We start from the raw sequence: 17949 nt of genomic DNA, 5'->3' as shown, positions 1-17949 counted from the left end.
TATATATATATATATATATATATATATATATATATATATACACACACACACACACACACACACACACACACACACACACACACACACATATATATATATATATATATATATATATATATATATATATATATATATACACACACACACACACACACACACACACACACACACACACACACACACACACACACATACATATATATATATATATATATATATATATATATATATATATATATATACACACACACATATATATATATATACACACACACACACACACACACACACACACACACACACACACACACACACACACACACACACACACACATATATATATATATATATATACACACACACACACACACACACACACACACACACACACATATATATATATATATATATATATATATATATATATATATATATATATATACACACACACACACACACACACACACACACACACACACACACACACACACACACACACATATATATATATATATACACACACACACACACACACACACACACACACACACACACACACACATATATATATATATATACACACACACACACACACACACACACACACACACACACACACACACACACATATATATATATATATATATATATATATATATATATATATATATATATATAAATACCAAGAGGATTCCACACTCACTACTCCAGCACAGCCTCTGGGGTGCACTTCAAACAGTAATATGCCAAATATAAAAAGGCACTCTCTCCGTGTAACATCAATTCAATTTTTACTTAGATGAACGTTTTCGGGGTTCATCTAAGTAAAACGTTCATCTAAGTAAAAATTGAATTGATGTTACACGGAGAGTGCCTTTTTATATTTGGTGTGTGTGTATATATATATGAGTTAATGTGAGCGTCTGCTTTTTCAGTCAGTTACTGCCTAGTAGATTTTCCCCTTCTTAGCTGTGCCGCTAAGAGTTTTTGTGTAAATCGTGTTTACGCATATCTATCCTAACCCTTTTTTTTCTAGGAACCGCGGAGGCATTAGAACCGCTCTGTTGGTTTGCAGTGGCCAGTACTGAAGGAACGATACTTTTATTGAAAGTATGGGCGCTTGCTGCTTAAGAGCAGTTAGTATTGTGCTCTACTCAGCCCTCACAGGGTTTTATTGTTTATATGTGGAACCGGCTTTTTACAGTAACTGAGATCCGTAGGCTCTATATTGCTTTTCATCAGGTTAACGCTACTGCGGAGTTTGACTACATATTGGAGTTTTTCAGTGAGACCGTTGCCAGGGTGGTAATCTTGTTCTCAGGGATTTCAAGTTTATTCTGTCTAGTGGATATAGCGACACTATTGTGGAGTGTATCTATTACGTTTATCCTATTTTTCAGAGGGTTTAAATCGGGACACAATTGTGTAGAACTTATTCATAAAATGCAAAGGTTAAGCTTTATGGGCTTCTCCGGACAGCAGGGCTAAGATGGCCGCCGGAGTTTTCTTTGGCGCAAATACTTTCTATGTAAGTTACGGGAAGGAGTCTGTAACTTCCCTTTGTGTCAGCGTGTCGCATTATCAATGCAGCACTTTATCAGTTCCTCCTTAGTGATTGTCAGCTGCGGTGCCTCGGTCTTCCCTGTCGACCAGAGGTTTCCCCTTCTGATGTTAAGGAGTTGTGTGGAACATTCTCTTTTTTTTTTTTTTTTTTTTTTTTTGTGAGAAGCGGTGTTAAGGAGTTGGCTTGTTTTTATACCTGATAGTGATCGAACTATGAGCTACTTATTCTCCTTTTTGCATCTCTTTCCCAGACAGGATCTCACTAAAGGAGGTCTAGTTAAGTATTGAGGTCTGCTGAGGGCTTTATATATGCCCTTCTTATGGAAGCGCTCATAATATCTGTTCTTTATTTAAAGATAGAGGGTCAGTTTTTACTATACACCTTGTATTCAGCAGGGTCTGTTGATGCAAGGCTCATTCTTTGCTAGGTATTAGCAGGGATTCCCTGCCCTTTTCTGCCACCTAGTGGTAGTTTTCTAACATTGTCCTCCCCATAAATATCCTAGAGTTAAAAGCAATCTTCTATGATCTGATAGCTGGGTTTGAACTAATATTGGTCTGGTTTATCCGATTACATTTGGATATAGTCACTTTGGTGGCGTATATCTTCCAGGGACGAGTTCCTTAGTTATGAAGACGGTGACTTGCATTTTCTCTATATTGTCTTGTCTGTCCTCCACATCCTGGGGTTGGATTGCTGGAAAGCGAAATATCTCTGCAGGCAGAATTTTCTTACAGCGGAGTGAACCTGTCATCCGGAGGTATTCCCTGTGATCATTTTAAGATTGGGAATTCTGGAGTTGGCGCTGAAGGCGTCTCGTCTTTCCCCCAAGCTTCCAGACTACGGATTGAGATCAAGGGATCCGCATTCCGCTCTGGCGGCTCCTATGGGACTTCGGTCTTATTTTCCGGTTTCCTCTGTTTGCCCTCTTGTCTTAATTGATATCCCGTATCTATCAAAAGCAGAATTTGGTGATTCTAGGATCAGTTTTTTGGTGATTCTATTTTCTCCTGCGTGGTCTTGCAGAAGTTATTCGCCTAGATTCTCTGAATCTGACTGGCTGGAGTTTGAATGCCTAGTTTTGTCTAGGTGCGTTTTTTCAGGAGGGGTTATGGATCCATGTTTTTAGGTGTGTAAGCCGGTATCTTGCAAGATTTCCATAAGGTGTGGTGTATATACCTTTTTTTTTTTTTTTTTTTTTTTTTTATAGCGCGATTCCAGGGATCGCTTCTGTGCCTCTTTTTTTTGCTAGATCTTATCAGTTTCATTTCTGATACGTCTACTATCTGGAGACCATATATTAGCTAGTTTTCTGGAACAGCAAGATGGTAGAAGAACTTGCTCTGTCCACTTCATGTATTGGCCTGGTATCGCAGTACATCTAGAAGCGGTACTCATTTCTACAACGCCTGGCAAACTTGTCAAATACTCAATGTTTTGGTCAGGCCTTGTTCAGAATCAGGCCTGTGTTTCATACTGTTGTTCCTCCATGGAGCCTTAATTTTGTTCTTAAAGTTTGAACCTATGCTCTCCGTTGCGATTACTTATCTTGGAAAATTTTTGTTACTCTTACTATTTCTTCTCCTGCAGAGTTTTCGAGCATTCGGCTCTGCAGGGTGATTCCCTTACCTTATTCTCCTTACAGATAAGGAGATTTTTTTGTACTAAGTTGGATTTTTTTTTTTTTTTTTTCAAAGGTAATTTCGGATATCTTTGTCAATCAGGAATTTGTTGTTTCTTAGTTTGTCCTAATCTTCACAGAACGCCTGTTGCATAACCTGGATGTTCTGCGTGCTCAATTTTTTTTTATCTACAGGCAACTAAGGATTTCAGTTTTTTCTACTGCCATGTTCGTTGTTTTCTCTGGTAAATGTAGGGGTCAGAGGGTCACTTCTTTTCGTTCTCTTTGGTTGAGAAGTGTTGCCCGGTTGGCTTGTGAGACAGCTGGACAACAGCCTCTTGAGAGAATACTGCTCCTTTCACTAGGGCTGTCTCTTCTTCCTGGGACTTCAAATATGAAGTTTCTGTGGAACAAATCTACATGACAGCCCTTGGACCTCGTTGCATACCTATTCTAAATTCTTCTAAATTTTGTTTATTTTGCTTCGGCTGAGGCTTTTTTTGGGAGGATAGTTCTACTAGCGTTGGTGCCTTCAGTTTAGGTCTGCCGGTCTTATTCTCCCTCCCTTCCATTCTGTGTCCTATAGCTTGGGTATTGGTTCCCACTAGTAATTAGAATGGATGTGTGGACTCTCCCTGCCATTGGAAAGAAAACAGAATGTATGCTTACCTGATAAATTATTTTCTTTCCTGACATGGAGAGTCCACGACCCGCCCTTAATGTGCTTTATGGTGGCCTTTTTGTATAAACCTCAGGCACCTCTACACCCTTGTCATCTTCTCTTTCCGTATGCCTTCGGCTGAATGTCTGGGTATTATGGGAAGTAGGAGTGATACTTAACAGGTCTGCTGGGGTGTTCTTTGCCTCCTTTTGGTGGCCAGGAGTTGAATTCCCACCAGTTATTAGAATGGATTCGTGGACTCTTCATGTCAGGAAAGAAAATTATTTATCGGGTAAGCATAAATTTTTGCCCAGTGACCAAACTCTTTATTTAGCGTCTTTTTTTTCCTCTCAATAATCTTCCCTTTGTTTCTGTTCCTTGGTCTGAAACTCCTTTTCTAAAATTAATCATTTTCTTCCACTATTGTTTTTTTTTTTTGCAGATTTAAGGAAGTTTCGTTACACAGTAAAGAGGAGCTCATCAAACAGGGCTTTACAGAATTCACTATAGAAGATTTTCACAATACGGTGAGTGCCGTTGTGTGGGACCCTTCCGTCTGTCTGTGTGGTGTTATCTTGGCTCACTCTCACTCACCAGACAAAACCCAAAGTATGAACCCCCACTATTTTGTGATCCAGCTGGATAGTTACTCTTTTTTTAAATCTCTAAGCTCTGTTTGGTTTACCCACAACCACCACCAGGCAATTAAGGAGGCTTTTGAGGGAACATTTGGCCAGTGTATATACCTGTGCCGCCTCTTATCAGGAGCTCACATACATCATTACAGGCCATTTTTTTTGCATGAACACACATCTGTTTCAGTATTGTCCTTTTTGTGCTACATTTTTCCGTGCGTGTTTACCTTTTTTTCACACTACTTTATGCATCTGATGCAGTACACAGACAGCCAGTGTGGGGTGCATCTACTGTCAAGGTATCTTTCACATTTATTATTGTAGTTTGGTTTTATATTTGTAAGCAACAGCTGCTGTCTGGTACCTATTTATACATTATATTTTTATTCCTGGATAACGGTCATTTGCCTTGGTTATTGTCTGTTGTATTATGGCTGGTACTGTCCTTGGTGGTCTTTTCTCTTCCTTTACAAAAAGGGGGGGGGAAAGGGGCAATTCATTGTTTCCCTACTGGAGGTATAATGAGAGACAAACTGCCTCCTAAAGTTAAAGGGACGTGAAACATTTTTAGATTGTGCATTATGGGGGGGTCAGTGACTGTCGTCTAAAGAATTTGTTTTGCAACGACTTTAGGGACAGCTTTATTATTTTTGAAGAATTAAAAGCGTCTTTTGGACAGGATCTATGGGAGCCTAACTCTCCCCCCCCCCCCCCCCAGGGATCATTGAGCTATTTTAGATCAAATTCAGATCAAACAGCTGATAAAATGAGAATACCAAAAAGTGTGTTACTTAAAGTGATGGTAAATTTCAGACTATAAGAATGTTGCAATGAGAAATATATTAGTTTTGTAAGTAAAACCACATAATTATTTATTTTAAAGTGTGTGTATATGTATATGTATGTGTATATATATATATATATATATATATATATATATATATATATATATATATATATATATATATATATATATATATATATATATATATATATATATGTGACGTCAGAGGCTGGTGAGGCAGTGGCTAGGATACGCCTTCATTCTTTAGACATCCTTTACTGAAGAAAAAGCAATGCACATGGGTGAGCCAATCACATGAGGTATCTATGTGCAGCAATCAGCAGCTACTGAGCATATTTAGATATGATTTTCAACAAAGGATATACAAAGAATGAAGAAAATTAGATATTAGATGTAAATTGGAAAGTTATTTACATTTGCATATGGGTTTCATATGGGTTTCATGTCCCTTTAAATGGTGTCTTGGAAAACTGGTCAACTTAGTAAACATCTGATTTTAGTCCGAAAGGATTGTAACAGAAACTCTTGCCAGATAACACAATGCTTGCTCTGATTATGAGATCTAGAAATCCAGGCCCATTAAAATATGTTTAAAACATACATTTTACTTTAATGCTGCAAATTATGCTTATAGATTCTTTCATTATTCAGTAAATATAAAAATGTCTTGATCCAGTGGCGGCTGGTGAAATTAAAAGATGGTGGGGCGCTTGACTCCACCCCTTTAAATAAAGCTACACCATCAGATGGCACTACCAATTCATTAATTAAATAAATAAAAGGTAGACAGAAACACAGAAAAGCACTCGGGGGGGGGGGGGGAAGGGAGAGAGAGACGGGGGGAGAGAGACACAGAGGGTTAGAGAGAAAGAGAGAGAGAGGCACAATCGCCCACAGAGGGTTAGAGAGAAAGAGAGAGAGAGAGACACACAATCACACACAGAGGGTGAGAGAGAGAGAAAGAGAGACACAATCATACACAGAGGGTTAGAGAGAGAGAGAGAGAGAGAGACACAATCACACACAGAGGGTTAGAGAGAGAGAGACACAATCGCACACAGAGGGATAGAGAGAGACACAATCATACACAGAGGGTTAGAGAAAGAGAGAGAGACACAATCATACACGGAGGGTTAGAGAGAGAGAGAGAGACAAAATCACACACAGAGGGTTAGAGAGAGAAAGAGACACAATCACACACAGAGGGTTAGCGAGAGAAAGAGACACAATCACACACAGAGGGTTAGCGAGAGAAAGAGAGAGATGGACACAATCACACACAGAGGGTTAGCGAGAGAAAGAGAGACAGACACAATCACACATAGAGGGTTAGAGAGAGAAAGAAATAGAGAGAGACACAATCACACACAGAGGGTTAGAGAGAGAGAGACACAATCGCACACAGAGGGATAGAGAGAGACACAATCATACACAGAGGGTTAGAGAAAGAGAGAGAGACACAATCATACACGGAGGGTTAGAGAGAGAGAGAGAGACAAAATCACACACAGAGGGTTAGCGAGAGAAAGAGACACAATCACACACAGAGGGTTAGCGAGAGAAAGAGAGAGATGGACACAATCACACACAGAGGGTTAGCGAGAGAAAGAGAGAGAGACACAATCACACATAGAGGGTTAGAGAGAGAAAGAAATAGAGAGAGACACAATCACACACAGAGGGTTAGAGAGAGAGACACAATCACACACAGAGGGTTAGAGAGAGAGAAAGAGAGAGAGAGACACAATCATACACTGAGGGTTAGAGAGAGAGAGACACAATCACACACAGAGGGTTAGAGAGAAAGAGACAATCACACACAGAGGGTTAGAGAGAGAGAGAAAGAGAGAGACACAATCACACACAGATGGTTAGAGAGAGAAAGAGAGAGAGACACAATCACACACAGAGGGTTAGAGAGAGAGAGAAAGAGAGAGACACAATAACACAGAGGGTTAGAGAGAGAGAGAGAGACACAATCACACACAGAGGGTTAGAGAGAGAGAGAAAGAGAGACACAATCGCACACAGAGGGTTAGAGAGAGAGAGAAAGAGAGAGACACAATAACACAGAGGGTTAGAGAGAGAGAGAGAAAGAGAGAGAGACACAATCACACACAGAGGGTTAGAGAGAGAGAAAGAGAGAGACACAATCATACACAGAGGGTTAGAGAGAGAGAAAGAGAGAGACACAATCACACACAGAGGGTTAGAGAGAGAGAGAAAGAGAGAGACACAATCACACACAGAGGGTTAGAGAGAGTTGAAACACAATCATACACAGAGGGTTAGAGAGAGAGAGGCACAATCACACACAGAGGGTTAGAGAGACACATAAGGGATGAGAGAGTCAGAGGGGGAGGAAGAGAGACAGAGAGAGAAAGAGACCATGGGGGAGAACAACACATAAGGAGAGAGATGGATAGACAGAGAGAGAGGCACACACACACACAAAAGGGGGAATGGGACCACTGCATTTTTAAATAATAAAACAGCAGAGCTACAGAGAGTTCAGAAAATGAGGCTATAAATTAGTGTGAAGTACAGAGGCAAGCTGCAGTTAGTGGGTGTAAAGTTTGAGTAAACAAAATACAAAAACGATCCTTTGCTGTAAAAGAGTAAAAAAAACACTAAACCACATTCATTAAATTATCATTTTCACTAACAGAATCCCTTTCAGTAAAATCTTACTTTAATAAGATGTGGCTGAAACACTGCTCTCTCTGCCTCTCTTCCTGCTCTGTGTAAGGATTCAGGAAGTGACAGTGGCACATTCCACTGCACTTAGAGGGGAAGAACAGAACTCTCTTTTTCACTTTAGCAAAGCTAGCAGGTTCACAGGACAACAACAAAATATATGAAAGGTTGTTTTTTTCTGTTTTTGTTTTGTTTTATATGATTTAAAATCCAGCCCCAACCCTAAGTTCCAATTACTAATGCCTCTCACTGGATTGGTTCAGCCCAAATAGGACTGCCTCAAATAAGCAGTTAATGGGCCATGCAATCATCTTAACCATTTTCATCCAGTAGGTGGCGCAGCATGTTGTGTAATGGTGGGCAGACCTGCTTGTGCCTCTCCATTGCACAACATATAGCTGTGAGAGAAAAAAATGCTGGGGGAAAAAAATTTACAATTTTTTTTTTAAAGCCAATAAAAAAATATATATTTTTGCCCATATGAGAGGTGAAGCACTGCCTCTAGTGACTGCACATCACTGTTATATATATATATATATATATATATATATATATATATATATATATATATATATATATATATATATATATATAGTTTATAATCCTAATTGGTATTGTCTGTTGTTCCGCCCCCCTCAATTACTGCTCTGGGCTGTGATGTATAGACCACTCTCTACATAGACTTTCTAAGGGCTTTAAAGGTGATTGACTTCAAGATTGTCATATGACACACACACCGATTGGATGTTCACTGGAGTTCATCCAAGTGGGCCAGCATAACATTGCAATAGCAGCATTATTATATAAACTAATTTAACCCTTTCACAGATAGATTAAAAAATAAAAAAGGTGCACATATACTTTTTTTTTTTAAATGTCAAAGGTTACATATATGGCATTTGATTAGTTAAAGTTTACCATCACTTTAAGAGATCTGGGTATGCGTCATCTCACTTTGACTTTGCTTGATAAAAGGCAGACAATTTTCTTGTGTCCTGGAATCTCGTTTGACTTCCGACTCTCCATTTTTTATGTTTAAATAATTTTTATTTTTGAAAAATAAAATACAATCACATGACGTTCAAACAAACAGGTGTGCTCTCCTCTGAGCCCAAGTATAGTAGAAATTAGTAGTAGTCCATTTTTCTGAATAAAAACATTTACTGATTATAGTTCCTGGTCCATATCTTAACTGTAGTATCATAGTCTTCATCAATAAATAACTTCCTGAAGAGTATCGTTATTTCTATTGTTTTGTTTCCATAAAATATTACATAGATATATGGTAATAAAGCTCTTGGACTAAAGATGGTCTTATATATTTAGAGGTGTTTCAAATCAGAGAGTACACCATTAGAAGACAACAGGGTTAAATAACTTGGGGTTTAAAAAAGGTAACATGGGTGAGGGGGGGGGGAAGGAATGTGACGACACAGCCTTTCTCATATTATGTTGTATATACACCTATATGTTTAAAATGTTTGTAGCTGAATGACCACGTAATGGATTGTCTTTCTACTGTCCTATGGGGCTAGGGATCCTCTACTTTTCCAGTAGTACCACACTGCTTGAGTCGTTTCTCTGTTTTCAAGAGTCTGTGACGCTATCTCGTACATGGTATATGTGTGATGGATTTTGTTAAGTATCTCTGTCCAGGTCGGGGTCCCAGTTTTCCAGTATCTGGCTATACATATCCTTGTGACCGTGCACAAGATCTTAGTAAATATAATAAACATATAAATACATTCATTAAGACGTTCATGTAGCAGAGCTTGGTGGATTGTAAGGTTGATATTTTCTTCTAGTATCTGGCTGAGAAAGGTAGATAATTGTTTCCATATTCCCGATATCTCTCTGCAATCCCACCACATGTGTCTTAAAGTCCTGATTTCTCCTCAGTCCCGATAGCATAGCTTACTACCTTGTGGGTGCATGTGGGCTGTTCTCATGGGGGTTAAGTACCATCGGTGGATGGTTTTGATAATATTTTCTTTGAGATCTACGCTAATTAGTCCCTTCCCAGCATTTTGGAATAAAAGCTCCCATTCTTTTGTATTCTTACTAATAAGTAATTCTCGTTCCCAGGCTAGCATAGTTGAGGTTTTAGATGAATTTTGGGTGTTTTGTATGTTTATATATAGTAGAGATATAGTATGTTTGTCTCGGCCTTCTATTTTACAGAATGTCTCCAACAGTGTGGCAGTGTAATTTTTTGGGTGTTTTAGGTATGTTTGTATAGCTGAGGATATCTGGAGGTCGACTCTCCATTTTTTAAATGAAAGTTCAAGATGATTTCTCTGCTGGCACTAATCCGTATTGACATGAAAGATGCGCATCTGCATATTCTCGTTGCTCCTCTTGATTGGGGCTTTGTAAGATTTGCTATGTGAGACGGTTTTTTAGTTTTTGTGCTATTTGGGCGTCCGTATTGCCAAGAGCTTTTTACAAAGTGTCACATAGCCCTCTTAGTTTGTGTCTAAGAAAGAAAATGATTCGGACAATATTCCTATTGTGGGCTTTTCCAAGGATCTATTTGCAAATATTCATCATAGCAAGACGTGAGCAAATCCATCTTTACCAGCCTAGAGATGTAAAAGTTCCATACGTTTTTAAAGCCATGGGGAAAAAAAAATCTCTTATTTTTTTGGGGCTGCTGAACCCAATTTTTTTTCTCTTTCATGATTCACATAGAGCAGCAATTTTAAGCAACTTTCTGATTTACTCCTAGTATTAGCTTAGGAAACGGCCCATCTCTGGTTCAGCTTACATTGCTGCTTTTTCAAATAAAGATACCAAGAGAATGAAGAAAAAATGATAATCTGAGTAAATGAGAAAGTTGCTTAAAATTGCTGCTCTATCTGAATCATGAAAGAAAAAATTTGGGTTCAGTGTCCCTTTTAGTAAAAGAAAAAATGCAGTGTGTATAAAAGTATTATGCTTGAAATGAAAGTACAGCGTATTCTGTAAAAAAGTAAATTTTGTTTATTTTTGTTACAAATGTCACGATATTAAGGTCCGAATATGTTAACAAGTGAACTATAGTGAACTTCTATTGTGTTTTGTTTTTTATAACCCATCATGGTGTTGTTGGTGAATGTAACATAAGGAACCGAGCCAAGATATGGAAATTACAGTGATTTTTGTTTGTTTTTTAATCATTCCAGAGGGGTTATTTTGTGAGTTTTCTTTCTTTCAGTTCATGGACCTCATTGCACTCGTGGAGAGGCACCCTCAATTGTCAGAGCTGCTAGCTGCGTTCAACGAGCAGACGGTCTCCGATTACGTGGTGGTCTATCTGCGTCTCCTCACATCCGGACACTTGCAAAGAGATAATATCTTCTACCAGCACTTTATAGAGGGAGGGAGGAGCGTTAAAGAATTTTGCCAGCAGGTAAAACCGCTGTATGCAAGCGATGTGTGTGCGGCAGGTATATATTGTTATAAAGAGATCTGCGGCAGTCAGAGTTCTTTATATATGCATGTTTCAGCAGCCATAGATAAGATCTTCATACCCATGTACACAAATCAAACGTTTCTTTACGCTCACTCACATGATCTCTGGGGAATAAGCAGGTGTGCACCTATGTATTTATGCATATGAAAGAGCGCTAGTTAAACACATTAATAGTTTGCTGCATGAAGAGGGTTCCTTCAAGCTATTTAAAGTGAAGGTAAACTTTGGTGAATGAAAGGCCGTTTTTTTAAATACTATTAAAAACAGGGATACTTTCATTCATCAAAGTTTAAAAAGCAGCTGTTTTGATTAAAAACTTACCTTTTTTTCTTTTCACTGCCAGAGCAGCTTCCCCCTCCTGGAAATCCTCTCCACACGTCAGCAATGACTAATCCGGCTTCCTCCAATCACGGCTTTCCCCCCAGGGTAGTCATCGCCTGAGGCCATGCTGTGATTGGAGGAAGCCGGATTAGTCATTGCTGACGTGTGAAGAGAGGATTTCCAGGAGGGGGAAGCTGCTCTGGCTGTGAAATAACCAAAGGTAAGTTTTAAATCATAACGGCTACTTTGTAAACTTTGATTAAATGAAAGTGCCCCTGTTTATAATAATATTTTTAAAAAACGGGCCTTCATTCATCAAAGTTTACCTTCACTTTAACCCCTAGAATGGGAATTACCACACTGTCATCCTCTACTGCATTGGGTGGGCTTTGTTTGTCTTCTATGCACTTGATTCCCAGGACTTACCTTGTTGCGGTGCCCGAGTTGTCCTCTTGCTGTGTGTGCGGATGTCACTAAGAATGAGCAAGTGCCCTGGGACATAAGAACTTCTTGTTGTCTTAGAGACCCTGCAGCTTTGTACAGAATAACGACTTGTTAGTGCCGGATCTAATCTATTTCAGTCACTAACTTGCCAGCTTAAAGCAGATAACATAAACAATACTAAAGGAACTTTTTAACTGGGGTTGTCCTGGACTTGTAAACAGTGCACATTGTGCAGAATGATCGTCTTAAAGGGACATAGTAATCCAAATGGAAATGCGCATAACTGAGTTTCAATTCTGAATAGAAACATTCAATGCATTATACTTGTATTAGCAAAAATGCTTTTAGTAATGGTTATTTCCGTTGCATAAGCACATATGCTGTATGTTCATTGTGCACTAGCATTCAAACGCAGTCCCAGCTCAGACGTTTGGCAGAAGCTTCTAGGATACAAATGAAATCATTTCTGTGCTGATACAAACCGCACTCTCTCTGATCGGGGGCAGTGTTTGAATGCTGGTGCACAGGGCATGTGCAATGTGTGTGTATACTGCTACAATGTAGTATGTTTTATTAGAAGAAATGCTTCTATTCAAAACTGAAATGCACTTATGCACATTTTAATTTTGAATAATGTCCCTTTAACCTATTGACGTCGTCAAGACGTTCTATGCCGTCCTAAGAGCACTGGGCTTTAATGCCGTCAGACTGCATAGAACGTCTTAACATTTCAAGTGCTATGTTCCCTTCCATGTTCAAGAAACGGGAAGATCCGACTTGGGGACGCACCTAGCATCGTAGGCAGTCCCCTAGATCCAATCATCGGTGTTGGAGTCACATGATCTTTAGCTTGTTTACATCGGAAATTATTTCTTGTCGATTTGCCCCCATCCTGAAGGGGTTAAATGCTTTAAAAAAAATATTTATATTTTTGCATTCAGATTGCTTACAATACAGTAATTAAATGCTGATCTATACTAAACAAATATACAGTTGGCTATCAGCGGATACATCAGGGCTGGTTTTGGAGACGAGCTAGCTAGCTTTCCTGCTTGGTACTTGGTTAGGCTTCCTCCTAGTAAATTCGGAAATGATGGAAGTTTTATTTTGACTTTAGTGTAAGTTTAACATAACCGTGCACTTGCTCTTTCCTGTGACAAAGCTGAGTTCAAAGTATTCCCACAAGGGGCTCTGATGTCTCCAACCAGCCATAATAACATAATGATGTAGCCAGGCTATCAGTAACGTTACTAGTGCCACCTGCAGGGCCGATATCTTATTAGGCTGTGGCTTTCTAGAATTCACCGCCCCATCAGTCCTGTGAAAACGGTGAGATTATAGTATAGTTAAAGGGACAGTTCACCCAAAAATTGTCTCCCCTTTAAATTGTTCCCAATTATTCATTTTACCTGCTGGAGTGTTTTAAATTGTATATATACTGAACGTTTCTATACTGGAGTCTATTCTATAGAACAGCCAGCAAAAGAGATTACACTCTCAGTGGGGGGCATGATAGTTAAGTAATTAAATGATAATTTTCCATTGTTCTCTCTAAGTATTGAGCTTTGGTTTTCTAGACACATATAAGATAAGGAAGCAAGTGTGTGTATACAAAGTGATAACATAATGAGATTACCTGAAGCTCAACCCATTGTAAATAGGCTGTGGTTTAAAAGCACAAAACCAGCTACTTCATATACACAAATAAGCATGAAAATGCAATTTCTCCTACATTTATACTCTGCAGTTGGTATAACAAGTCATTGAAAATACATTAATATAAAAACAATTTTACAGTGTACTGTCCCTTTAAAGGACATGCAAACCTTCATGAGTGATGTAGCGCACATTCAAAAATTAATAACATTTTCTTTTAATTCATTCTTGAAATGTATCTCCTTTCCAGGACAGCATACTGAGGTATCCTCCTGAGGAGCGTGCACTTTCCTTGAACTGTAACATTTTTATGAACATAACTGCTCATTCCTGAGCATACCTCAGTATCCTCTCTTGCAAAGGAGAAGTCTGTTGGAAAGTGAGTTGTTTTTAATTGTACGCTTTTTTCTGAATTAGGAAAGTTTTGTTTTTTAAAGGGACAGTAAACACATTTCTATTTGTATATAAAATGTTTAGTTATGCATAATGAAACTACTTTACAATATATTTTCATTATTTATTTTGTCCCCTTTTCATACAATTTTTAGCTATGAAAAATTAAGCAATTTTTAATACTCAGAACTTGAAATGCACCTGCCAACCTTTCAAGGCTAACTCTGCTACATATATGCCCCTATTTGGCTTGAACTGATAACAACTTTGACAGTGACTAGCCTTGTTGGCTGATTTGTTCTATAGCAACATAACAAACGTCCTGTAATACAAGGTGTGTACTGTTCCTTTAAAGGGACACTACTCCAGTGTGTTTGTTTAATAAGATAGATAATCCCTTTATTACCCATTCCCCAGTTTTGCACAACTAACAGTTATATTAATACACTTTGTACCTCTGTGATTACCTTGTATCTAAACCTCTGCAGACTGCCCCCTTATCTCAGTTCTTTTGTCAGACATGCATTTTAGCCAATCAGAGCTGACTCATAAATAACTCCACGGGAGTAAGCACAATGTTGTCTATATGGCACACATTAACTAGCAGTGTCTAGCGCTGAAAAACTGTCAAAATGCACTGAGATAAGAGGCTGCCTTCAAGGGCGTAGAAATTAGCATATAAGCCTAACTAGATTTAGCTTTCAACAAAGAATACCAAGAGCACAAAGCAAATTTGATATTAAAAGTAAATTGTAAAGTTGTTTAAAATGGCATGCCCTATCTGAATAATGAAAGTTTAATTTGGACTTTACTATCCCTTTAAGTCTGACTTAGACAATCTCTTTTTAAAACTTACTGAGAAATGTTTTGATCAGAACTTAAAGGGACAGTCAAGTCAAAATTAAACTTTCATTATTCAGACAGAGCAGCACTTTTAAACAACGTTCCAATTTACTTCCATTAACCAAATGTGCAGAGTTTTTTTTTCTATTTAAACTTCGTGAGTCACCAGCTCCTACTGAGCATGTGCAAGAATAAGTGTGTATGCATTTGTGATTGGCTGATGGCTGTCACATGGTAGGTGTATGCATTTATGATTGGCTGATGGCTGTCACATGGTACGTGTATGCATTTGTGATTGGCTGATGGCTGTCACATGGTACAGGGGAAGTGGAAAAATACATAACTTAAAATTGACAGAAAAAAAATCTACTTCTCATGTGAAGTTCAGACTAAGTGCTATTGCATTGTCTTGTTTTCTTGCATTTGTTGATTATGCAAATCTACTGTGTTGAACGGTCCTTTAAGATGAATGTGTGTTTGGCTAATCTCTGTGTCTCTCCCGCCTGCAGGAGGTTGAACCTATGTGTAAGGAGAGTGATCATATCCACATCATTGCTTTGTCCCAGACTCTGAACGTCTCTATCCAGGTTGAATATATGGACAGAGGTGAAGGTGGCGCGACTGTAACTCACGTGTTTCCTGAGGGATCTGATCCCCCACAGGTCTTTCTGCTGTACCGGCCCGGACACTACGACATTCTCTATAAGTGACTTGCTCCAGCCTATACTGCCCCCTTGTCAAATTCTTATTTACCCCATTTCTTCTTTCCCTCCCCCCATCTCTTATCTTCCCTAACCTCTATTGTTCCATTTTTATCCCAGTGGAGCAAAATAAATAGGAAAAACTGACTGTCTGTGCGTTTATGTACCAGGGACTCTAACGGTTCTGTTTATTAAGCTGCAACTGCAGGAGCGAGACGGAAACGCCAGTTAAGTAGCTGCTGTCTTAAAGGAACATGAAACCCAAAAATGGTCTTTTCTGATTCAGAAGTAAATTGGAAAGTTGTTTAAAACTGTATGATCTAATTTGCTTCATTCTCTTGGTATCCTTTGTGGAAGAAGCAGCAATGCACTGCTGGGAGCTAGCTGAAAGCCAATGACAAGAGGCATATATTTGCAGCCACCAATCAGCAGCTCCAAAGTCTACTTTGGTATCCATTTCAACAAAGGATATCAATTGACGAAAACAAATTGGGTAAAAGGAGGAGTAATTTGGAACGCTGTTTAAGATTTACAAGATCTATCTGAATCATGAAAAAAAATTGTGTTATGTCCCTTTAAGACCACTGCTCATGATTCAGATAGGACATGTAATTATAAACAATTTTCCAATTTACTTTTATCACCAATTTTGCTTTGTTCTCTTGGTATTCTTAGTTGAAAGCTAAACCTAGGAGGTTCATATGCTAATTTCTTAGACCTTGAAGACTGCCTCTAATCTGAAAGCATTTTGAAAGTTTTTCACCACTAGAGTGCATTAGTTCATGTGTTTCATATAGATAACATTGAGCTCATGCATATGAATATACCGAGGAGTGAGCACTGATTGGCTAAAATGCAAGTCTGTCAAAAGAACTGAAATAAGGGGGCAGTCTGCAGATGCTTGGATACAAGGTAAACACATAGGTAAAAAGTGTATTAATATAACTGTGTTGGTTATGCTAAACTGGTGAATTGGTAATTAAGGGATTAGCTATCTCTTAAAACAACAATAATTCTGGTGTTGACTGCCCCTTTAACTTCTCCACCACCTAAGGTGTGGTGGGTTTTAATCATCTCGTTCCAATCAGGATGATTGACAGCCCCTACTTGCGTGCGATTGGATGATGCTTGTGCAATGATAAATGTGGGCGAGGACAGACAGACGAGTTTCATGATGTTCATGATGGCGAACTTCATCTGCCCATAACATAATAAATGGAGCATAATGTGTTGATATTAAGGGTGTTACAGAAAAACACTTTAATTCTAAGTTGAATCTAAGAGATGTTTTTTTTTTTTTTTACTAATGCTCATTGGCTGATTGGCCCATAGACACTTCCTGCTAATGCTTATTAGCTGATTAACACTTCCTATTAAAGCCCATTGGCCCATAGACACTTCCCGCTAATGCTTATTGGCTGATTAACACTTCCTATTAAAGCCCATTGGCCCATAGACACTTCCCGCTAATGCTTATTGGCTGATTAACACTTCCTATTAAAGCCCATTGGCCCATGCTCATTGGCTGATTAACACTTCCTATTAAAGCCCATTGGCCCATAGACACTTCGCGCTAATGCTTATTGGCTGACATGTTATTCACTGAGCATTAGGAAGTACTTGGAAATACTCGGTACAACTGATACTGGTATGTTAAAGGGACATGAAACCCATTTTTTTTCTTTCATGATTCAGATAGAGCAGCAATTTTAAGCAACTTTCTAATTTTACTCCTATTATCAATTTTTCTTTGTTCTCTTGGTATCTTTATTTGAAAAGCAGGAATGTAAAGCTTAGGAGCCGGTCCATTTTTGGTTCAGAACCTAGGTAGCGCTTGCTGATTGGTGGCTATACAGATATATCACCGGATGTGCTCAGCTAGCTCCCATTAGTGCATTGTTGCTTCTTCAACAAAGGATACCAAGAAAATTAAGCAAATCTGATAATAGAAGTAAATTGGAAAGTTGTTTAAAATTGTATGTTCTGTCAGAATCTTTCAAATGACATTTTGACTTCACTATACCTTTAATTAGTAATACAATTAACTTTTTTTTTTTTTTTTTAAACCCCCCCTCTTTTTCTTGCAATGGGAAGGTGGCAGAATTTTTTTTTTTCTGTCCCTTTAAAGGGACACTAAACACAAATTTTTTATTT

General features: G+C 38.5%; 1 protein-coding gene and 1 pseudogene across 1 annotated transcript in view; both read left to right on the top strand.

Moving 5' to 3' along the window:
- OTUB1 (OTU deubiquitinase, ubiquitin aldehyde binding 1) overlaps positions 1-15942 on the top strand; it is a 45292-nt gene extending 29350 nt beyond the window's left edge. The window contains exons 5-7 of the mRNA XM_053720065.1: positions 4289-4373; positions 11180-11374; positions 15604-15942. Of these exons, the coding sequence (XP_053576040.1) occupies positions 4289-4373; positions 11180-11374; positions 15604-15804 (481 nt within the window). The 3' untranslated portion in view covers positions 15805-15942. The remainder of the gene's footprint in view (positions 1-4288; positions 4374-11179; positions 11375-15603) is intronic.
- Positions 2788-2965, top strand: LOC128636825 (uncharacterized; annotated as a pseudogene).
- Positions 15943-17949: the final 2007 nt, after the last annotated feature.

This window comes from Bombina bombina, chromosome 7, assembly GCF_027579735.1.
Source record: "Bombina bombina isolate aBomBom1 chromosome 7, aBomBom1.pri, whole genome shotgun sequence".
NCBI lineage: Eukaryota > Metazoa > Chordata > Amphibia > Anura > Bombinatoridae > Bombina > Bombina bombina.
The sequence above is the reverse complement of the archived record's forward strand: the minus strand, read 5'-3'. Positions and strand labels throughout refer to the sequence as shown.